The 24028-nt window shown below is 45.1% G+C and overlaps 2 protein-coding genes and 1 pseudogene across 5 annotated transcripts in view; 2 read left to right on the forward strand and 1 right to left on the reverse strand.

The window, feature by feature from the left end:
* Positions 1-272: 272 nt before the first annotated feature.
* Positions 273-3401, reverse strand: LOC118659686 (annotated as a pseudogene).
* Positions 3402-6700: 3299 nt separating this feature from the next.
* On the forward strand, positions 6701-23441 carry ZNF286A (zinc finger protein 286A). 2 transcript variants are annotated; one of them, XM_036315942.1, is made up of 6 exons: positions 6701-6857; positions 7151-7437; positions 8356-8444; positions 12673-12787; positions 14896-14988; positions 21332-23441. In XM_036315942.1, the coding sequence occupies exons 2-6, from the start codon at positions 7401-7403 to the stop codon at positions 22558-22560; spliced, it is 1563 nt and encodes a 520-aa protein (XP_036171835.1). In that variant the 5' UTR covers positions 6701-6857; positions 7151-7400; the 3' UTR covers positions 22561-23441. The 2 variants fall into 2 exon arrangements, with proteins under 2 accessions (XP_036171835.1, XP_036171837.1); XM_036315944.1 differs by lacking the exons at positions 6701-6857; positions 7151-7437; positions 8356-8444; positions 12673-12787; positions 14896-14988 and adding an exon at positions 18727-19030.
* Positions 7396-24028, forward strand: part of ZNF624 (zinc finger protein 624) — a 57406-nt gene continuing 40773 nt past the window's right edge. Inside the window, exons 1-2 of one of the 3 annotated variants that reach the window (XM_036315940.1) lie at positions 7396-7437; positions 8356-8444. The gene's annotated coding sequence lies outside the window, so the exon portion shown is untranslated. Of the gene's footprint in view, positions 7438-8355; positions 8445-12755; positions 12788-13611; positions 13622-14895; positions 14989-24028 lie in introns of those variants that run through there. The other 2 variants (XM_036315941.1, XM_036315938.1) reach the window with 2 other exon arrangements.

The raw sequence follows: 24028 nt of genomic DNA on the forward strand, positions 1-24028 counted from the left end.
AGCCTAGGGTCCTGTGCCTGCTGCTCCTGCCCATCCAGGAGCCAGACCTATCCCTTGCCCACATTCAACCTGGCAGTCCTGGCAGAGATGTGCCTGGTCACCCAGGAGCGGCTGGCAGAAAGACCTCCTAACTGACAGCTCTGCATCAATGAGGGAACTGCCTGTCCTCTTCTTCAGGGGAACCAGACATGCTCTCTCAGTGTCCCTGTACCCTCCCACTGCCCTCCCACCCGAATGTCAACTCCATGAGGACAGGGCGGGCTGGTGTCTATTAAGTTCCTGTCACTCATTGGCACACAGTAGGTGCTCCAGTTATAACTGACCAATGAGTGAATGAAGAAAATCCGTCTGCACCTCTGGTGTCCAGAGACCTCCTAACACCTCAGACTTTGGCTCCTGCTCCTACGTGCTGCCTAATTCACTAGCTGCCCTGTGGGGTTCTTCTTCTCTAACTGACAGTTAACTCCCATGGGGAGAGAGCTACCACCAAGCTACCACTGAGAAGGTTCTACCAGATTAGTGAACAAGGTCCCTGGATAAGGGTGTAGAGTCAGCTAGGATTAGAAGCAGAGGGGTGTGAATTTTCTGAGGGGCTCACTCTGTCCACTGACCTCCCCAATCACCCACACCACCCATGTGCACATGAACAGCTCTCTGACTCCTGCCTTTTTTCCTAGGAGAAACCCTCAGACCTCTGCCCTCCAGCAGAAATCCCACCATGAGTGGGATCCAGGGTTCTGCCAGCACCTTGAATTCAGGTCCCATACTCCCCTCATGACTCTGATCCAAAGACAAATCACGTTTTCTACTGGAACAGAGGTTCAGTGTCCTCTTCACAATACAGGAAGGTGCAGCCATAGGTAGAGAAGGCCAGGAGGACGTCACATCGGCTGTCCTGTGGACACTCTGAGCCTGTGCGCCCTAGTGTGACTGAATCGCTCCCGACTAGAAGGAAGCTCTGTAGTGCAGGCTTGGGGTCTGCTCTGTGCACTGGATTATGGTCAGTGCCTAGAGACGTGTCTGTACCTGGCAGGGCTTCTCATATATTTGCTGATTGAATGAGCCCAAACCAGCCCCATCTTAGACAGCTGGGTGAGTTTGCACCCCACCGCTCAACCCTGGGATTTCTGATCTGGCTTCACCCAGGACTGGGACCCATAATGGAATCTCCAATCTCTTTATCTAATGACAAAAGTGCTTAGCCCTGTGCCCTGGAGAGACCGGAAGGTGCACTGGAGTGTGTTTTTGGTGGCAGGCAGGTCTTCCTTCTCCCCGTTTATCTTCCTGTTTGTGGGCTGGGCTGCCTTCCAGGAATCCACCTGCAACCCCATCAGCTGAGCACCAACACCCTGGCTGGGGGAGAACTCATCCCCACTCACTGACGGGGAGGAGAGAAGGATGTGTGATGCCTCCTTGTTGGCCGCAGACCCGTATGGAGGGTGGACGACAGCACTCTAGAGCCCAAGCGGGCCGCATAATCCGAGTGTCCTGAGGCGACCCAGAATGGTCTCACAATACCAAGCTCCACAACCCCCACGAAGGGAATGATGTTCAAGGACTCCTCATTGGGGCTCTTCTGTTTGTAGGTGAGTGTGGCCTCCACGATGGGCAGTTGGTGGACACAATTGGCTCCTGTGACGCACTGTGTGATTCTCAACACCATGGGCAGCGTGTCCTGCACAGCCCTCTGGGCCTCCTTGTAGAACAGGTCCCGCCTGGGCAGGTTCCGGATGAAGCTGTTGTAGCGGTAATGCACGGAGCCCAGGTACCTGGCCACGAGGTGGTAACCCAGCAGGATGACCAGGAAGTGCATGTAGCCCAGCCAGGGGGAGAGAGGAATAGGTTGTAGGACAGCAGCTTCAGGAAGACCCACAACACGGTGCTTAAGTAATGCTGTGCCCCTGACACCACGATCTTCACAGGCTGGGGGGCTGGGAATTGTAGTGACGGTATCTCTACATCCATGAAATGATGGTGCTGAAGGCTGCCTGGACCTCAGCCTTGGAGCAGGTGCACACCCCGGGCAGCATGTGTTGCTGCTGGACTCAGACGGGAACTGCCCCTGCCAGTCAGGGGCGTTGAGGAGGAGGATGTTCTAGGGCAGCTGGCTGTCAGAGATGAGGAAGTGGTTCAGCTGGTCATATACCGTCTCCCTGGGGATCTGCAGCTGGCTCAGGGCGTCTGGGCAGTGCTTGTTGTCCAGGCTGTTGGCCCGCTTGTTTCTGGCTCTGCCACCTGCCGCTCCTTCAGGGATGTGCTCCAGGCCAAGCGGCCCACCTGCTCCCCCTGGGATCTGGTGGAGGCGATGAGGAGAGACTTGGTCTTGGTGATGCGCCCACTGGTGGCTTTGGGCTCATCTTCTCTGTCACATGGGTTGGACCTGGAGGCTCCTCCTGGCGCTGACACTGTGAGTGCTCTAGCATTCCATCTGAGAGCTGGGCTGGGACAGGTCTTCCAAGTATGGCCTGAGCCAGGGCTTCGGGGTCCTGAGGACACTCTCATGGGCCACTGTCACGGTTCTCTAGTGAGTCACACAGCAAATCTAGGTCCTCCTCCACCTCAGGCACATGCTATGAAGACTCCTGCTCTGAATCCAGGACCTCCTCCCACTCTTGCACCCTGTACAGCCACGCCCCAACTTTCTTGTTGGCATCTTGTTGCCTGGTCATGAGTGGCGATCTTACTACACTTTGGTGCTGCTTTTTGGGATCCTCTAAGTCGAAGTCCTCCTCCTCTTGGTCCTGCCCATGCCCGGGATGATAGCTGCCCTGCTGATCCGAGAATATTTCATACTCTATCTCTGAGTAATGAACCAGGGACTTGGACTTGGGGCCAGCCTTTTGGGTGCTGTCCTTGGGGTCTATGGGCTGGCTGGACAGGGAGGAGATGCTGACCTCAGCCATGTGGGCAGATTCCTCCATGTTGGTGCTATGGAGTCTCAGCATCTGGCCACCCTCAAGGGGTCGCTGCATCACCTCAGCCATGTCGATGGTGCCCATGGCGAGTGTCCGGTAACCCAGGATGGTCTGTTTGTTAAAGCGCTGCTTCTGCTGAAGCAAGATCTGCAGCTGCTTGCCTTCTCTCTTGAGGTAGTGAGGATACAGCAGGATGGTCAGCACCAGGTCGGTCTTCACTTGACCACTAGGGGGCAGCAGAAGCTCATCAGACCTCAAGATGTTTGTGGAGGCCTGCATTTTAGTAGTGACCACCACAGCGCTGAGCTTCTTCTCCAGCTTCTTGTAGATGAGCAGCTTGGTTAAGGTGAGGCTACATAGCCTGGGCACGCAGGTGGGGCTGGAGCATTCCACCTCCCATGTGGAAAACAAATTCATGGGCATCTGTGTGTTGAATGCAGCGGGCATGCTGTCCAAGCCCGCAGCTGTGGAGGTGGTGGTCTGATTTCTATCCTGTGTTGGGAGAGAGACTCATGCCATCAGAAGCAGCTCATAAACTGCCAGGTAGGCTGGGGGCTCCAGCTCAGACTGAGTCCCAAGCACTCAGTGATTGGTGGCAAGAGATGGGACAGGATTGATCCCAGGGACCAGATGCTAAACTGGCGGTCTTGCCAACTCAGAGAACTAAAGTAACCACAAAGAATGGTCTGAAATTAAAGTGTGGTGTTTGTTTTGTTTTGTTTTTTAGCTAAAAGCAGCTTATGGTGGGTACTGGTGTCCTAGGCCAGTGGTCGGCAAACTGCGGCTCGCGAGCCACACGTAGCTCTTTGGCACCTTGAGTGTGGCTCTCCCTAAGTCTTAGGAGTACCCTAATTAAGTTAATAACAATTTACCTACCTATATAGTTTAAGTTTATAAAATTTGGCTCTCAAAAGAAATTTAAATCGTTGAACTGTTGATATTTGGCTCTGTTTACTAATGAGTTTGCCGACAACAGTCCTAGGCTGTCATCTTCCCTGAAATAAAGTCAATCTTTATCTTAACTGAGCCTGTCTATTGTCTTGTTGCATCTATGACAACATATTTTTGGAATGTCAAAGAAATTTTCCTTTTTATTTAGACACTCGGAGCACAGGCACTGCTCTGCTCTCTGCAGAGACCACACATCCCCTCATTGTTATTGAGTTCATTGTTGACTGTTTACTGACCTATACACACCTAAGTGAAAGAAGTGCATGTCTATCATTTTACCTTATTTCCAGGCCCAGAGATTTCCCTGCTGTGCTTTCTCCTGCTTCCCTCATCTATCAACAATGAATTTCATGAAACCACACAAGTCTCCACTTTTGATTGTAATGTATAGAATGAAGTGCAAAGCTGCCATTCTCCGGGGCATTGCTACCTCATTCGGTTGAGATTTTGCTTCACCGCAATTGTCTACACTTTGGCTCAAATAAATTCACAAAAATTCTGCACAGGTTTCCACGTTTTCTACATGGACAAGAGAAAAGGTTCTCGAAAGGCAACATAGACTTGGAGGTGAGTTATGATGAGAGACACTGGTATCTTAGTCATTTCTTAGCAGAGGATGGACAGCACCTCCCTGTGTTAACAAGGTCACCCTGGGATTTCTGACAGAACATCCCATTCTAAGATGGGAACACAGAGGGTTCCTGGGGTGGAAGGGTCTGAATATTAGGACAAGTGGGGTGTTCAGGCAGCACCGTTGACAAGACAACAGGAGGGGGTCACGTGCAGGTCCCATAGAAATGAACAGCTGCATAGCCAGCCATAATAACAGTTCCCCCCTTTGGTATGATGTACATCCCAGAGAAGCCCCAGCTCCTGACCTGGAGGGGCCACAGGGATGTGGTCCTCAGGGCAGCAAAGGGCAAAGCAACAGACTTGGTACCTTGAGCCCCATGTCCTTTCGGGAAAAGCATCCCCAGTAATCACAATGATGTGTAAGAGTGGGAGAAGGTGTGTAAGGCTTGTCAGGCCGACGTGGACACTTGGAGATGGGCATTAAAAAGGGAAAATCTGTAGAAAAATGCAAAAAACACTCTTGACTGAACATGATGGGAAATGGTACAAAGTCTCTCTTCGGATATTCCTAAATCTTTGTGGGCAGTGACTTTGCATCTCATCTGAAAGGGGCTGGACAGTAAGAGTGGGTTGTGGGGAGGATACGGGCCCCAGATTCCTTTGGAAATTGGACTCTAGGAGGTACCGAGGGGAGTAGAAGGGCAGCTTCTGGAACCTCGGGCTCCCGTTGACTACATGGGACCCTGGAGTCTGGGTCACCTCAGCACCTGCACTCACCCTGCGGCCATGCTGCACACTGGAAGATGTATGGGCACCTGTGCCTCCTCCAGGGGCATGGAGTAGAGGACCCCATCAGTCAGCTCCTCTCTGTTCTCCTGTGTGGAGCTCAGGACTGGGAACAATAAAGAGAGTTCCCAGTCACCAGGAGGAAGCCCTCAGAGCCCCGTTTTGCTGGTTCTCTACCCCTGTAATCCTCCACTCCAGACACACACACACACACAGTGTGATCTGCTGAGACCTCCACTGCAGAGGAAAAGGTATGACAGCCTGAGGGCTAGGATTCCCATTGGCATAGATAAGGGACCCCTCTGGAACCCCATTTCCACCTGCTGGCCCTGTCCTGGGGTCTGATCACAGCAAGACCTCTAGGGGATCCACTGCCCAGAAAGCTGTTCCTGCCCCAGGGTTCTCCCTACAGGTCCCTCTTTGCAACACATGAAGGGGAGGGGATGCGGGCTGCACAGGGAGCAGGGTGGGGGGGATGTGGGGAGGGGGGTAAATAAGGGTGTGAATACCAGGAGGCACAGACAATGGGAGCTGGACAAAGGGTGCCATCCTGTGGGAACTAAAAACCATCGTTCCCCAAGGTGTGCAAAAGCCACTGACAAGTTTTAAGCAGTAAAGTGCCGTTATGTTCTTGCTTTAGGATGGTCACTGGCCGCAAAGGGTGGAGAACAGATTGGTGTAAAGCAACGCTGAGTGAGTCAGAGAAATCAGTTGGGAGGCTGACCTTAACCCTAGTGAAAGGGCGGTGGCCAAAACGAAGGGAAAGCCAGTGGCAAGAGAGAGATGGACACGTGGGAGAGTTCTTTACGAAATAAGAAACAGGACTGGGCGGTAACCGCAGTGGGAGAAGAGCTGAGGATATTCTCACTCCTGCTTCTGCAAATGGGCGTGTGAAGAGGAGGCAGCTGAAACACTGAGTCGGGGTGGGTAGGTGAGGAGAGACTACCCATGCTTTGAGGGAACCGCCTCTTCTGACAAAGTTGATGTTACGCTTGCTTACAAGGACATGTTGCTCAGATTTACTGGGACTGTCTGAACACTTCCCACTTCTCTCCCTCACTGGTGCATTTTCAGTGTTACGAGTCGTCTATGGAGGCACGAACATCGGTGTCCCTGTACACCCCACTGTTCCTAAAAGTACACCTTTCGTGTTATTTGAAGGCCAAGGAGTGTGTTGAGGTAAAATATACGGAAAAGGCATAGGCTGCTCGCATACATCTTACGTTAGGTTAACGCAGATGGAACTCCTCGGCGGCCCTGAGCACCGGACCCTGGTCCCTCCAGCGCCGCGCCGCACAGCCTAGGCTCCGAGTCCCTGACGTCAGCGCTCGCCAGGCGATGCTCCTCACGTGGGTGATGCAGCCCGTCCTCTCGCGAGAAGGAGCGAGAAGGAGCGAGTCGGCTTCTTCACATCCCGACCCCAATTCCCACCCCCACCCCCCACCCGCCCCCGACAGCGCCACGAGTGCTCCCACCTGCTGAGAAACGGAGGTTGGCCGTGCCCGGGGCCTTCTGGGAATCGTAGTTCTGGGCTGGATGAGGCTCGCCAGCCTCGCCCCATCCCCTTCTTACGCATGCGCGGCTCCGGGCTGGCCCCAGAGGTTGGGAGCCTTTGTCAAGCCCGGATGGGAGGTGAGTGGGGTTCGGAGGCCGCTTTTCAGCGCTCGGCTCCGGTGGCGGCCCCCTGGGGAGCAGTCTGTGCCGAGCCGGGGCTGGAGCGCGCATTTGTGGAAGGGGCCTCGAGGGCGGACCATGAGCCCATCCCCTCCCGCTCCGGCCGGACTCCCTCCGGCGGCTGCCGCCTCCCGGGGACGCGGGTGCGAGCGCGGTGCTGGCGGGCGCGACGGGCGGGGCGCGGGCCGGCGCGGGCTTCAGAGAGAGCCCGAACCCGGCGCCATCTCCTCCAAGCTGCTCGGTCCCCGCAGGTACAGTGCCGAGCGGCCGGAACAGGCATCCGAGGATCGGTCTGGGGGACCTGGCCCCCCGCGGGATCCAGGTGCCGACATCCCGGGACCGAGGAAGAAGCGGGGCCTGACCTGACCCGGCCTTTCCGCAGCGCCCCGAGGGCCGGCCGGCGGGAGGACGGGGCTTCTCGCTGTGACGTGCTGAGAGGTCCAGATTGAGGAGCGGGGAGACGGGAGCTCCGAATCTTCGGAACCGTGAGGATTGGGGATCATGGAGGCAGATTGGGCCGAGATGCCCGAGAAGAGAGGTGAGAGTTGCGGGGATGTTGGACTGTGTGTGGAAGGGGCCCTTCCTCCCCGAAAGGAAATGGGCTGCCCCCGGGGAGGTGGCCCTTGGCGGGCGGCTCTGCCAGTCTCCTTTGTCTGGGGCATGGCTGGGCTCCTTGCATGAGAATGCAGGGCTTGGTGTGGGGGACCCCCTCTCCCCCTGAGCTGATGCACAGTGGGTCCTGGAAAGCCACCCCAAAATGTTAGCAGCTCAGGCCAGAGCACAGCCTCAGTCACTTTTTCTCCCACGTTCTTTTCACCCAACTGTCAGTGAGTCTGAGAACGTAGCTTATTTGGCTGGCAGAAAATATCTCCCCACATCTGTTACTCCCGTGGCACAACAATCCTATTATGTCAGTCGCGCAAATACTGCTGTTTTGCATCGTAGAGAACAGGCGCAGAGGTCGGTGATTGACTAGCCCGGTCTTTCTTGAAGTTTGCTCTGTGACCTCATGTCAGCCTTTTCTAATGGACTCAGTAGAAAATGTTTTCTCCTGACCCATGGCCTGCTCATTAGATTTCTGGAGTGCACCTCAGACCCAACTACTAGTAGCAATTATTAGGAAGTGGAATCTAGTGATCTACATTTAAATAAGCTTGCAGGGTGATTTTTGAGAACTGAGCCTATTTTTCTTATATTAATTTAAAGTACATTAAGCTTGGAAATAAACTGGCTTATCCTCATTTCTAGATTAGAGAGTGCCACCTGCCAGTAGGTGTTATGTCCAAGTGGCAACGTTCCTGGACTTTCTCCATGACCCCAGGGTCAAGGGTTGTCTGGGCTGCCTTCAGGTGCAGTATTTGCGGGAGCATCATTCCTAGAGGGAGGAATTTTTGTCTTGTAAATCTGAAGCACAACATAGATTTAGATCCCACAATTACCGCTTTCTTGCCCGTAGCTACGTCTTTCCAGGAGTCTTTCTATTCCCAAGAGAAGAGCACAGAAAAGGGAGAAGTGGCAGCTCTCCGCCTCACAGCCAGATCCCAGGTGAGTCTGTACTGATTATTGAAATTCCACCTTATTTCTCAGAGTACAGGCGCACCCTTCTTTTTGATGTCAAGTTCCTTTGTCTACTAGAGCCCACCTGGAGAGCTGAGTTCTAATCTAAGACTACTCGGGTGGCTAATGGACTCAGTAGAAAATGTTTTCTGCTAACCCGTGGCATCTTCTCCATCTAGTTATACTTATTGTCAGTCACCAGGCAGGTAAGGAGCATAATTACCCTTCTTTGCCTGTTGTGCTAGTTGCTGAGCTTGGTAACGTAGGAAACTATTTTAATAGAAAATATGGGGCATATCTTAATCTTTAGTTGATTATTCAGGATTCTTTTGTATTTTAGTTGTAATTCCAATTTGGTCCTGGGAGCGTGTCTGTGTAGCATCCACTTACTCTGCCGCCATTTTTAATCTTCGGGGTATATCTTAAAATTTATGTTTCTGCAAGGGAATCAACATACACATGACTGTTATGTAAGAAATTAAGAAAGCACCTTTCTTTAGAGCTGAAATGAGTTATGAAAATAGTAAGTGCTCAAAAGTTCAGAAGAGCACTTGAATAGGAAAGCCTATGGAAGGCTTAACTTAAAGAGTTAAAATCCAGCCCTCCAAGATGATGAATGCACAAGTTTAGAAAGTGAAACAATTTTCCAATCTGTCTTAACAAAGTCAAATATTAAGAATTAATTTAAGTGGTGGTTGACCTAGCTGGTTTGGCTTAATGGGTAGAGTGTTGGCCTGGGGACTGAAAGGTCCCGGGTTCAATTTCGGTCAAGGGCACATGCCAGGTTGTGGGCTCGATCCCAGTAAGGGGTGTGCAAGAGGCAGCTGATTAGTGATTCTCTCTCATCATTGATGTTTCTATCTCTATCTATCCCTCTCCCTTCCTCTCTGAAATAAAGAAAAAGAAAAGAAAAAATTTAAATGGTGGTCGTACTATATGGGTGATTCATGTATTGGTCTTTCAACGTTTTGGATGTTTGAAATTTTTATTAAAAGAAGTTAGGTAAGAGAAAAGAGCTCTTCATGATGTGTGTGGCATGCCACAACCCACGATTCCTGAATTAGCCTTTTTCTTTGCTACTGTGATTCCATGTGTAAAAAGTCCATATTGTGCATTGCTACTGTTTGTAAAAGTGACTTCTTGGGGTCCTTATATACTTGCCTGTCTTCATTGGTTTCTCAACTGCCTTACATTAGTATTGAAGACTATGAGTCAAGAAGCTTTAAGTTGCAGATGATAAAAGCTCAACTCAAACTGATGTAAGGGAAAGGTATTTATTGGCTATCATGAATGAAAAATCCAGGTCTAACTAGAAATAGAGCTCAAGTAATAACATTAGAACCCATTTCCTCCATTTCACTGACTTCTTCTTTTCTCTCTGTGGGTTTTCCTCTCAAGCAAGTTTTCTTCCTAGTGCTGGCCCCTACCACATCTAGGCTTACAGCTTCCCAGGCTGAGGATCCCAGACAAAGGGCAGCTTCCCTCCTGGTCATTCCAGCAGAAGTCCAGGGGTTAACTCTTTGACGGCTATTAGGCCCATTCTTGGACCAATTTGGACAGGCCTATGGAATATACCTGCTCACACACACGGAAGCACACATACCACCATGAGTCAGAGACACAGTGAATCCTACCTGAACTCCCTGGCCAGCATAGTAGCCAAGGAAAGTCCAAGTACAAGTGCCAGAGGAACACTTTGCTGTTAGATTCAAGACTGTTAGAGCCTCGGATAGATTAAACCTTTGATGGAAATTTTTAAAACTTTTGTCCTTTTTGCATTGCATTAGGTGTGGTGTGATGCTTTGCCTGGACTGTGTTTTGTATTTCGTGTATTCAATTTTTTAAAAGTATTAAAGTTTTAATTCTGGTCTGGTTGTAACCAGGTGAACAGCACAAACATATGTAAATGTAAAAGTAATATTACTTCCTCCTCAAATTCAGTCCCCTTCTTCTCCCTACTGAGGGTAACAGTTTGATTTCCCAGTATATCTCTCCATATGCTCTTGGTGAACTTGCGCTACTATATTCAGACATGTAATGTTTCCTTTGATTTCTCCCACTGCCAGTCCCCAACTTTTGGTGTTTTTAGGAGTGTTATTGTATAAACAGGTTTTGGCTTTTTTTAAGGGAAATTAATTCACCCGGCCAGTGTGGCTCAGTTAGCTGAGTGTTGTCCCATGCACCAGGAGGTCACTGGTTTGATTCCTGGTCAGGACACATGCCTGAGTTGGGGGCTCAATCCCCAGTAGAAAATGAACAGGAGGCAGCCAATCCATGTTTCTCTCTCTCTCTCCCTCTCCCTTCTCTCTGAAATCAATAAAAAAAAAAAAATTTACTTTTTTTTTAAAGGGAAATTAACTCATTCGCATTAATATGATTGTATGTTTCAAATTTTTTTTGCCATGTGATTTTTATAGTTCTATTTACTATGCTTTTCTTGTTTCTTTTGTGTGTGTTTCTGTCTTTCGTGCATTGGTTTGCAGTTGTGTCCCGATTTTTTTCTTCTAATCGTCTGGAAGTTAATTTTCATTGAGTGTCAATTTAGCTGTGGATATGCAGGCTGTAAGATCTCAGTCATTTTTCCTCAAAATGCCTTGTCTACTTAGAGATTTACATTTTATTTTATTTTCCAAGGATGATTGTTGTATGTTTTTAAGTCTCAGATTATTTCCGTTTTTGAAAACTATTTTGAAATAATTTAAGGCTTAAAGAAAATGTAAATGGTAGAAAGATTTCTTACATACTAAGGTTAGGGTTAGGATTTACCCTCCATTCATATTCTCCAAAAGTTAACACTTTACCTCACTTTATTCTTATTTTCCAAAATCAGGACACTAGCATTGATACAGTACTACAACCTACTGACCTTATTTAGACCTCCCAGCTAACCTATTGTTCTTGTCTCCCCCCCCTTTAATTTCTGCTTTTATCCTGTAATTCTTTGTTTCTCTTAGTTTGTTGTTCTTTCTCTAACTTGACCTGTATGCTTTGCTAATTTATTTGCATTATTTTTTAATGAAACGGAAGTGTTTAAAGCTATGAAATCACCTCTGAGTACAGTTTTAGTGATTTGGCATTGGTTTTGCATTTATTATTTTGACATTCGGATGTTTTTTTCAATTATCAGTTTTTGCTCTGTTCTATTTATGCTTGGAATCTATTTAAATTTACTTTGTTACTTTTGCAAATGCTTCATGAATGTTTAAATAGGTGTTTTCTATCCAGTTAAGGCATTTGAAATATATTTATTTCAATAACCTTGGAATATTATTCACATTCTGTATGGTTTTATTTTAAAAGGCATGTAATGCCTTGGCTGGTATGGCTCAGTTGGTTGGAGTGTCGTCCCATGCACCGGAGGTCACGGGTTCATTTCATGGTCAGGGCACGTATAGGAGGCAAGGGATCGATGTGTCAGTAGCACATCAATGCCTCTCTCTCTCTCTCTCTCTCTCTCTCTCTCTCTCTCTCTCTCATGCTCTCGCTCTCTCGCTCTTGCTCTTTCTCTCCCTTCCTCTCTAAAAAGTAAAAATAAACTTCATATTCTTTAAATAAATAAACAAAAAGGCATATAATAATACTTATATGTGTTCACCTCCTTACAGTTTTGTATTTTTTTTGTCTTATAGAAACTTAATTCTATGGTATTTACACATAAACCTCAGTTCTTTCTGTTCCCTTACTCAATCTGTTGCCATCATTTTTCAGTTACTGCTTTTGCTTTAAATTATTTCCGTGCTTAATTGGATTTGGTGCTCACTGCCTGTCATTTCATTCCATGAGTTATCCACTCACAGGGTCTGTATTTCAACTCATCTTCTGATTGGCTAGATTGATTCTTCAAGTTTTTATTGAGGACGCGCAAGGAGAGTTATGCAGACAGGCTTTTTTCCCTCCTCTATTTTGTTTACTTTGCCAAACTGCAGCGTCAACTCATTAGTTCATGTTTTATTTTTAACTCTTTATTCCCCAGAAAAGTGACGTCTCTCAATGGAGAAACTCTCATATTGAACCTAGCAGAGCGCGCCTGGCACATAACTGATGCCAGTGGCTTTACATAGAATATTCAGACTCTGACCACTAGTAGAACACTTGTCATTTATCGCTGTCACTTTAGATGTACTCGGTCGCTCTGCTCCAGGGCCACCAGAACTGCGGGGGGGAAGGGATGCTGTCAAGTGAAAGATGGTGAACAGAAGTATGTTTTGTGTCTTAGGCGTCTGTGACATTCAAGGATGTGGCCATGGACCTTACCCCCGAGGAGTGGGGGAAGCTGGATCCTGCACAGAGGGACGTGATGCTGGAGAACTATAGGAACCTGGTCTCGCTCTGTAAGGACGGCTTCTCATTGTGACTCTGCAGTCTGCTCAGGGACAGCATTCTTTATTGACAGTGAAATGGCTTCACAAAGCCTTCGCTTTTCCATTCAGGAGTCATAAAGTCTGAATCCTGTTGGACCCAGAGACAATCTATTCCTGTTCTAGGTTCTTGGTGAACTGCCTATGCTTGTTTTGTATTAGGATTTTTTGGATTCAAGTGACAGAAACCTAATTCACACTAGCTTAGGGGGCAGGGAGTCTTCTTTTTTTTCCATGGATTAAAAAAAACACCATATTTATTGTAAGTTAAGTAAATTAATCTGTTTTTTTAAAGAGATAACATTTTCCTGGGTATCTTCTGGAATTGAGTAACCGTTGATCCTGCCTAATTTTTTTTTTTCAGATGGTTCTGTTTTCGTTTTCCCCTTACCCCTAAGTGCAGTGCTTACCCCTAGAGAGGGCAAATTACTTTTTAAGGTATTTCTCTTCTTTGAAGTTTGTGGCCTTACGAATTTTCAACTAAAAGCCCACATTAACAGCTTGTCGATACTGATATGGGATAAGTACAACCTCACTTCCTAGAAATCTGTCATTTCTAAAGTCTGTCCTCAGCATGTTACCCCCCAGCGGTTGTGGTCTACTTAAAGTTGTGCTTTTCATATGCGCAGCTCAGGACTCGAAAAGATTGGATGGTATTTGTATATAGATTTTGGTGCTCCTCCATAGTTACTTTCTGTATTGGTAGTCCTTTGATAGAACTAAATTGCACTTTCTCAGCAGCAGTAAGACTTTTGCTTTTTACTTGTACTTGATTGCCCCACACCGTGATCTGGAAGTATCCTCAAGGTGAATATGAATACTACAACGTATGTTTGCTTCTGTACTGTAGCCCAAATGTTATTGCTCATCTCTGCCTTCAAAATGTGGCTTTTGAAGTTAAATTGGGTTATTTACCTGTCTTTCTACAAAACAGTTAAATCCATTGGCATATTGATGGGAGGTGGGAAAGATGAGGTGTTTTTTATCTGATTAAGCTTGCTCTTACCTAGGCATTGTGAACCTGGATTAAGTGTGGACTTATAAATATTTCTGTCTTCCTTCAGTCATAATGCTGGGCCTCATCTGTATCCCTACCTTTCCTCCAGGGGTAGATACTTCTCCCAGCTGCACTGGGTTTCCACCACTTTCCTCAGGTAACAGTGCTGGAGCCCATCCCCTGGCGATGAGGCTTCTGTTAATGAGGAGAGGTGGGTTTAGGTAGAGTTTAGGTATTGGATTCCATTCCCCACGTGGGAAAAATCTTGATTCAGGGAATCAAATATATAACCAGGAATTTCTTTCTTTTTTCTTTTTTAAATCCTGTGGCTTGGCTTTGCCCTACTGGCTTTATTCCTAGGGTCTCCCCATGTGGCAAAGATGGCCTTTAGTAGCTCTAGGGTTATATTCTTCTTCCAATTAGAGAACTAAGGGAAAAAGGTAGTGCTTCTATCCTAGGAGTTTCAGCAAAGAGGGTCACATGTTGATTAATGAAACAACGACTAGAGCCAGAGAAATAGGTTACTCTGGGCAGTTTGGAGCCTGTGTGTACCTGTGTGCATGTGTGTGCACACACGTGCACAAGTGCATATATGTGTTTGTATGGATGTGGTAAGAACTATGTTAGCCCCTCCCTACCTCATGTAATAAATTCCCTACGAAAGTGGGTTCTAGTAGCTAAAGAAGGAAGAAAGGAAAAGCAGAAGGCAAAAATTCTAGTTACCACAGTCACAACGTGTGGTGCTGCCACTGGGGTCCTGTTTTCTCCAGTTCCTTCCCTAAGCTGAGGATTGGTCTGCAGCGTCTCTCTGGAACTTCCTCAGTGAAGAAAGATAAGTTCTCCTCTTTTGACAGGCACGAACACTTGTGTTTTCAAGTGCATAGAAACTCCTTACCAGGCCCAGATTCCTGCAGATATTTTAAGCTTCATGCGGAAGTCCATCTTCCCTCACTCCAGATCTTCCTGTAATTCCCGTCCTCTTTGTAGATCAGGGATTTGGCACTATGCTCTAGGGTAGATGTTTGCCATCACAAATAGCTATTAGTAAGTCCCATTTCTTCCTTCCTTTCTTTCCTTTGAGCAGGGCTTCCAGTTTCCAAGCCTGAGAACTACAATTTGGAGAATGGAAAGGAAACATTGATGCTTGAGAGAAAAGTCCCCAGAAGCAGCTATTCAGGTGAGTCAAATAGATGGGAGTCCTCAGAAATAATAGCCCCTCAGGACAGTGAAGAATAGGCACTTTTCGGTGCTTAGGAAAGACTATATTAGCAGTGTCTACATGCTTTATCGTATAATATAGGACCTATATAATAAAAGCATAATATGCAAATCGACCGAACAAGGGAACCACCAGTTGGCAGGGGGGCGGGGCCGGCGAGCAGGTGGCACCAGGCCAGCCACGGTGCATGCCAGTGGGCAGAGGGAGGGAATGGCGATGGGGCAGGGGGGGGGGGGAGCCCATCAGTGACCGGCGGCGGTGTGATGGGGTGCCCGTGCCTGCCAGCGCTGATCAGCGGCCCTGTCGCCTCCTGCAGAGTGGTCTGGCAGCAGCAGCAGTGGTGGGGTGATGGGGGTGGCGCCTTCCCCTGTTGTCCCAGTTGCCTCCCACAGAGGGAGGCCTGTGGCGGGGTGAGGGTGGGGCGGGGGGAGCACCATCCCCTGATCTGCCCGCCCCGTCACCTCCCACAGAGGGGTGCACAGGAGCGGGGGGACAGTCTCACAATCCAGGACCCCTCGGGGGATGTCAGGCCTAAACCAGCAGTCAGACATCCCTCTCGCAATCCAGGCTGCTGCATGCACCAATGACCATACTTTTCCTACAGGTGAAAGGCATCTTACTGTGGTATGGGCAGCTACATTTTTTTGCCCTAATTATAAAAAATAGTACATAACATGATCCCTTTGAGGCAGTAGTACCATTTTCCCCATCTTATGGGTGGAAAACTTAAGCAGAGAGAAGTTAAGTAATTAATTGGCTCTGTCACACAGTTATTAAAAGTGTCAGAATCAGGGTTGACCACAAAATGTGCAAGCTAGAGTCCATGCATGTCATCACTGCATCATCCTGTTTTTCAGTGTTAGAGTAGCCTTGCCAGGTTTTAATTTTTAAATCTAAGAACCTGTTCCCAGTATATAGGGTAGGGTCCCTAGGCCTGACCGGCGATCAGGTCCATCTGCAGGGCGACCGGCAGGCAGGGCGATGGGGTTGGGGGGCAGGGGGGCCCCCAGCTGGTGGTCTGGCACCATCCGCTGGCCCACCCCCCCCCAATCACCTCCCTCTCGGGGGGCAGTGTGTGTTATAGCCACCAGCCGTTCTGCCTTTCAGTCGATTTGCATATTAGGGTTTTATTATATAGGATATGTATATTTTTTTAATTAATTTCAGAGAGGAAGGGAGAGAGATAGAAACAGCGATGATGAGAGTTATTGATCAGCTGCCTCCTGCACGCCCTTTACTGGGGATCGAGCCCGCAACCTGGGCATGTGCCCTGACCAGGAATCAAACCTTGACCTCCTGGTTCATAGGTTGAAGCTCAACCAGTGAGACACACCAGCCGGGCTATTTTTAAAATATTTTAAATGAATATAGCAATTTAAATATATATAAAAGTTGAGAAAAAATCAAACACGCTAATATTTTGCTTCATTTTGCCTCTTTTTCTTCTTTTTTTCAATATAAATAAAAATATAACTACAGGTCTATGAATTTTCACAAGTTGAACACAGCTCCCAAGTCAAGAAACAACCTTTCCAGCACCCCTAGAAACACCCGTGTGCCCTCGTTAAGTCACTGCCCTCCTTCCTAGAGTAACCTTATCCTAACTTCTAATACCCAGATCAGTTTTGATTTAGTTTTATATAAACAGAATCATATTGTATATACTCTTGTGCCTGACTTCCTTCACTAAAGATTACTGTGAGATACATTCATTTTGTAACATTTAGTTATAGTTCATTCTCGTTGTTGTACAGTCTTTCATTATGTCAGTATACTAGGTTTTTGAGTAGTTCCAGTTTTTAGCTATATGAGTCATGCTGCTTATGTATATTCTCTCTTTTGATGAGCACATGTGTGCATTTCTGTCGGATATATACATTAAGTAGAATTGTTGGGTTGGAGGGTAGACCATGTTCACTTGTGGTAGATATTGTCACAGATCCCCAAAGCACACTGCCAGTGTGGCTCGGGCAGTTAGAGCGTTGTCCCGAGCACCAAACGGTCGCAGGTTCAATTCCAGTCAGGGCACATACCCAGGTTGCAGGTTCAATCAATGCTTCTCTCTCACATCAATGTTTCTCTCTCTCTCTCTCCCTCTCTCTGTCCCTCTCCCTCTCCTCCTCCTTCTCTCTCTCCCTCCCACTCCCTCCCTCCCTCCCTCACTCACTCCCTTCCTCTCTCTCCAAATCAATAAAAACATATGCTCGGTGAGGATTTAAAAAATAATAAAGAATTTTTTAAAAAGGAAAGAAAGAAAATCCAGCCTCACCCCCAGTATATAGTAGGAAAAGGGAGGAGGATTTTATGGTCTCTCCCGATACTTGTGGCTGTTCTGATACTACACCAAAACTGAGCAAGTGGCAGTTTCTTAAAGATTAGTTAACAGTGTGGCATCTGAAACTATATCCATGGCTTTCACACTCTTACATTAAAACCTATTGATATTTTCACCCTCGCTGGGTTGGCTCAGTGGCTAGAGCGTCAGCCTGCAGACTGAAGGGTCCCAGGTTCAATTCTAGTCAAGGGCACTTACCCAGGTTGCAGGCTCGATCCCCAGTAGAGGTATACAGGATGCAGCTAATCAATGATTCTCCCTCATCATTAATGTTTCTATCTCTCCCTTCCTCTCATATCAATAAAAATTAAAAAAACCTATTGATATTTTGGAAAATACTGGTCCGCTGAGTTATGGAGATCTTCCAAATATTGGCACATTACATTATACAATATTTAAAAAATAACAGTCCTGGCCAGGTAGCTCAGTCGGTTATAGCATCATTGGATACACCAAGATTGTGGGCTTGATCCCCAGTCAGGGCACATACAAGGACTAGCCTATAAGTAAGTGGAACAACAAACTGATGTTTCTCTCTTGCTCTCCCTCTCTCAAATTAATAAAGGTATTTTAGACAGTTTTCGATGTCACCACTGACATTGTCAGAAAAGTCTTCGGAAGACCAGCTGTCGGCCCCTGACTAGCTATCAGGCTATCAATGGTAGTTAAATGTTTTTCAAAATTGTAATTTATTCCTGGAAGCTCAAATTTTATCAAACACTGTCAGTTGTTTTTCTTGACGTGACAGGCTCACTTAGTTCATCTTTAGAAAATATATGCCAAATATCCAACATGGTAACATAACTTGTCTGTCAGTTGTTCTTTCCAGAAATAAGTGGTCCATGAAAAAAATGGCTAGTTCAGCTCACAACTCAAACTGTTTCATGAGTGGTTATCTTCAAGACAACCATGATACTGTGACATGACCAGAATTGCTTTATGAATATGTCCTATTTCATCAATCCAGAACATTAAAAAGGCATGTTCTCAAGGTTTGAAGTTTTTAAAAGTTAATAATGTTTACTGTTGTCCAGCTGGAGTGACTCAGTTGGTTGAGAATCATCCTGTACACCAAAAGGTTGCAGGTTTGATTCCTGCTGCAGGTACCTACCTTGGGGATTGTGGGTTTGATCCCCAGTAAGTTAACTGATTGATGTTTCTCTCTCTCTGTCTCTGTCTCGCTCTCTCTCTCTCTCTCTCTCTCTCTCACAGCATGTCCTCAGATGAGGATTAAAAAATAATAACAATAATACTGTTTACTCAGGCTTTTTTTAATATATTTTTTTTTATTTCAGAAAGGAAGGGGGAGAGAGAGAGAAACATCAGTGATGAGAGAGAATCATTCAGCCAGCTTCCCCCTGCATGCCCCCTACTGGGGATCAAGCCCACAACCCGGGCATGTGTCCTGACCGGAATCAAACCCGGGACCCTTAAGTCCACAGGTCGATGCTCTATCCACTGAGCCAAACCAGCTAGGGCTACTCAGACATTTTTAAGTGAAACTGGTTTGTCTGTTTTTTAACCAAGAGTACATAATAGGAAGAATACAATAACTACTAGTAAGTTTGGAGTCATTGTCCTGATTCATGCTAAGTCATGAGCAGTTTTACCACCATTTCTTTTGCAACATCAATGCAAATGTCATGGCACTGGAAAAGGTAGCATGTAAGTATTATTTTGAAAATAGTTTTGAACTTACATACTTTCAGGGGTCCATGGACCGCACTTTGAGACCTCTACCTATACTAACCTTATATCAATTTATATTTTATATGTAGTACTTATGCTGTGTCAGAGTTTTAAGTGCTTTATAAATATTTTCATTTAATGCTTATTAAGAAAGATGTTTTTATTTCTCATGAAGTAGGTATTATTATTGCCCCATATTACAGATAACTGAGTAAAGAGGTTAAATAACTTGCCCCAGGTCACACTGCTAATAAGGGCAGAGCTGGGGTTAAATTCGTGCATTCTGACTCCAGAGTCCATGCTCTCATCCACTGTGCTTTTCTTGAATGTCCCTCTCACCTCAGGGCTTTTGTACATAGTGCTTCCCTCTACCTGAAGCACTCAACTCAGTGCTTTTATATCTATTACCTGAAATACTCACCTGAATCCCAACCCCACTTTCATTTCAGTTGTGTTTTACTTCCTCGGGGAATTCTCCCCTTATCTCCCTAGGTTCCCTTTCTTATATTTCATAACATCACTTGCCTGTTATTACTTAGTACTTACCACAGGTACAATTTTATATGTATTTGTGAAATGTTAGACTAAATTTTCTCTCTCTCTCTCTCTCTCTCTCTCTCTCTCTCTCATATGGGGACTTTGTGTGTGTTTTTGCCCAGTGCCTAGAACAGAGCCTAGTGTATGTGGGTAAGAGAATAGAGAAATGAATGAATAGAATTCATTTGGCTGTATGGAATGAGGGACAGATCTAACTTAATTTTTTTCTAAATGTTTAATCGGTCACAGCACCATTTTTTGGAAAAACAAATTATCTTTAGTTCACTGACTACAATATCACCTTTATACTGTTATATTCTCTATATACTTGACTTAATTTCTGAATTTGCTGTTCTGTTTTATTGATCTATTTATTCCTTTAAATCACACCCTTAAGTTGTTTTAGCTTTATGGTTTTATATTGGATATAAAAATTCTACTATATTTATATTAGATATATGTAGAGAAGTCTAGCTTCCATCCCTGTCCTCTGCTCTGTTACTTTCCACATAGGTAACCATTTTTATTGATCTGTCTTTGGTTTTGGAAAATATAACCAAATATTATATATATAAAAGGTTAAGTGACCGGCCAACCGGCCAGTAGGTATGACACGCACTGACCACCAGGGTGCTCAACACAGGAGCTGCCAAGCAACAGCAACTTTGTAGAGTGCCCTCTTGCACTCCAGGACCCCTCAGGGGATGTCAGACTACTGGTTTCAGCCTGATCCCCGCAGGCCAGGCCAAGGGACCCCACCTGCCGGAGGGACCCCGCTCACTCCGCAGAGGCCCTTCGAGCACTGGTGCCGCCTCAGGTGCGGCCGGCCGGGGTGGGACCATGACAGGTTGGCTCCAGGGCATGTCCAGCCTCTCTCACCCAGTCCCGCCCCGCCGGCCACCTTCTAATTAATTTCCTTTCAATGTGCACGAATCTGTGCAGCAGGCCTCTAGTGTCTAAATATTTGTATCTCCCCTTCTTTCCCTACACAAAAAGTAGCAGACTATGCACACTAATTTGCAGTTTGCTACTTTTGTGTAGAGAAAGAAGGGGAGGTACAGATATATAGACATAATTGTATCCTGAAGATCACTATGGCAATAAAGATCTTTCTTATTTTTTAAAACTTGCATAGTACTCCATCGTTTATTTAATCAGTTCTCTGTAGTAGGATATATGATAGGATACCAAGTTTTTGCTACCTATATTAGTGTGGTAATGAATATTCTTGTTTCATGTATAATTTTATATATTTGCTATTATATCTTTAGGAGCTCATAGGAGATTTTTTATCAGGTGTGTGTTATAAAAGCATTGTTAGGGAAGATTAAACTAGAAATAGAATGCATATTTGGATATGAGTAGGATTGGTTAACTAAAAATTTAGAAGTAACTGTCCTCAACACTAAGGTGATAACTGCCTGGATTTTTATTACTGCAGTAGTATTTTGTATGCACATTTCCTGCTGACCCAGGGATAGATTGCTTCATCTGCTTCCCTCCTTCTTTATTTCTAGTCATCTTTCCCCCATTGACTCTCCTGGATGTGGTCTCTTCATTTTCTCTGCATATACTCTTCATCTCCCTCCATTTGCCTCTCTTTGCCAATCATCTCATGAGTCAATTCCACTTATTCATTGAAGCCATGCTTTTTGCCTTCATTAACTCTTACCTGTTACAGAACTGCCTTTTCATTGAGCACAGAAAATGAAAGCAATTTGCATTTTCAATTTTTTTCAGACTCAGAGTGTAGACCTAAGAGCAAGGATTCAACTTCAGTGCAAGATTTTTCCAAAGAAGCATCATGCCAGGTTGCAATAATAGACAGACTGACAGGAAATAGTGTCTGTGATACCAACTTGAAAGCAACTCTTGAATGTGAAAATTTGTTAGAGAATCAGCAAGGAAATCAGGGGAGACACTTAAGAGAAATGTTCACCTACATTAATTCACTCCCTGAAGAAAGAGCTCATGATCATGATGTATATTGGAAAAACTTTAGTCAGAAGTCTGTCCTTCTCACTCAAGACAGAGTTCCAAAAAGATCCTATGCCTTTCATACACTTGAAAAGAGATTGAAACAGAAATCAAGTTTAAGGAAAAAGAGAACCTATAAAGAGAAAAAACCTCATAAATGTAATGATTGTGGTGAACTGTTCACTTACCATTCAGTGCTTATTCGACACCAGAGAGTCCATACTGGAGAGAAACCCTATAGCTGCAATGAATGTGGGAAATCTTTTAGCCACAGAGCTAATTTAACTAAACATCAGAGAACTCATACTAGAATTCTCTTTGAGTGCAGTGAATGCAAGAAAGCCTTTACAGAAAGCTCGTCCCTTGCAATACATCAGAGAATTCACATTGGAGAGAGACCTTATGAATGTAGTGAATGTGGGAAAGGATTTAATCGAAGTACACATCTTGTACAGCATCAGTTGATCCATACTGGAGTGAAGCCTTACGAATGTAATGAATGTGATAAAGCTTTCATTCATTCCTCAGCACTCATCAAACATCAAAGAACTCATACTGGAGAGAAACCCTATAAATGTCAGGAATGTGGGAAAGCTTTTAGCCATTGCTCATCCCTGACTAAACATCAGAGAGTTCATACTGGAGAAAAGCCATATGAATGTAGTGAATGTGGAAAAACCTTTAGTCAGAGCACACATCTTGTTCAACATCAAAGAATTCACACTGGAGAGAAACCCTATGAGTGTAACGAATGTGGGAAAACCTTCAGCCGGAGTTCAAATTTTGCTAAACATCAAAGAATTCATATTGGAAAAAAACCATACAAATGTAATGAATGTGGTAAAGCCTTTATTCATTCATCAGCTCTTATTCAACACCAGAGAACTCATACTGGAGAGAAACCCTATAGATGTAATGAATGTGGGAAAAGCTTTAAGTGCAGTTCATCCCTCATCAGACATCAAAGAATCCATACACAAGAGCAACCATGAAAAATTATTAAATGTGAAGAAATGTAAGTTGGTTTTATCACTGTGTTCAAGAGTGTTTAGGTGGAAGAGCCTTAAAATGCTGCTTACAGACCAATTTGTATACATCTGATTTTACTTGCATAGTACATACATATTTTTGAGCCATAAACAAAATGTCCCTTATATCCATTGATTTAATAATTATGAAAGCTACTAGCCAGAGACTTCATATTTTGAGCCCTAATCCTTCCCTAATACCTTTTTTATGGATATTCAAGAAATCCTTAGGAATGGGTAGCAATATAATCGTTGTAGAATCCATTTTCTCCCTCTTTGTAAGGAAGTTCTTATTTGTTAGGTTAGGCAGAGGGTTCATATCCTTATCAGGAAGATACAGTTGTTCCTCTTTGAATCCAAAAATAGAGATCCAGATTTATCAATAGTTGTCATTTTTCCAGTGTCATTTCCTTTATATTAGCTATAAAAAGCTAAAGGTTAAGAGTTGAAATATGCTTTGTATTCCTTCCCTACCCCAAAGGCCACTCTCAAATTTGATGAACATAAAAAGAATTTATTTACAGCAGGTTCTAAGTTAGATTCACATGGATTCTGCTTGTAGACTTACTGGTAGATAATTGTGGTCATTCTGCTGTGTAGAACTTCATTTTTTACTTCCTTGGAAGTTGCCCTGAAGTAGAATGGGTCAAAATCTTAACTCTAGTTTTTGATCAAATCCTTCTTATCTTTGGCATTCACTGAATGAGTCACTGGTTTTCTATAATTACAGTATTAGGGATATTTTGTTCTTTACATTCTGCTTTCTGTAAACTATGCTTTGTCACTTTGAGAAAAAGCCACAAGGATGTTGAGGGTCTGAAAAGTTGATGGGTTCAATGTGTTATGTTTAGGATCCCAGTCAAGAAACATAACTGAAGCACCTGTGAGACGCAAGGACATATCTTTCTGTCAGATATGGAAAATCGCTCACAAGACAATGACTCACTTGAGGATAAACAGCTTTCCTCTATGAAGAAGTTGGCCATTTCTCTGACCTTCATGTTTACCCACATGGTTTGTTCCTATTCTGTCTACATGATGTATCCCAGAATCCTAAAGAAAATTGAAATTGCATAAAATCACATGATATATTGACATACTTACATGGGTGACCAAAGACCACTAATGGGATAAGGAACACAAAAGCACTCAAATATCTAGCAAAACACTATACAAATGTCAGGTTTTTTTTGTTACTCTGTTACATATTGTGTGAAAAGAAGTTTTAAAGTAGAGGAAAAAGTAGTTACAGATTTCTTCTTCCCTTCTAAATTCTTTTATGAACATTCAGCACCACCAGTCCATGTTTTGCCCCCTCCAAATTATCCCTGTGACATGTAATTGCCTCTCTGTAGACTTCTATTATTGAAGAAGAATAGGAGAATAAAATTTTTAAAAGTGGTGGTAGTAGAGAGCAAGATCACTAAGGATA

This window comes from Myotis myotis, unplaced genomic scaffold (genome assembly GCF_014108235.1).
Source record: "Myotis myotis isolate mMyoMyo1 unplaced genomic scaffold, mMyoMyo1.p scaffold_m19_p_69, whole genome shotgun sequence".
Lineage (NCBI taxonomy): Eukaryota > Metazoa > Chordata > Mammalia > Chiroptera > Vespertilionidae > Myotis > Myotis myotis.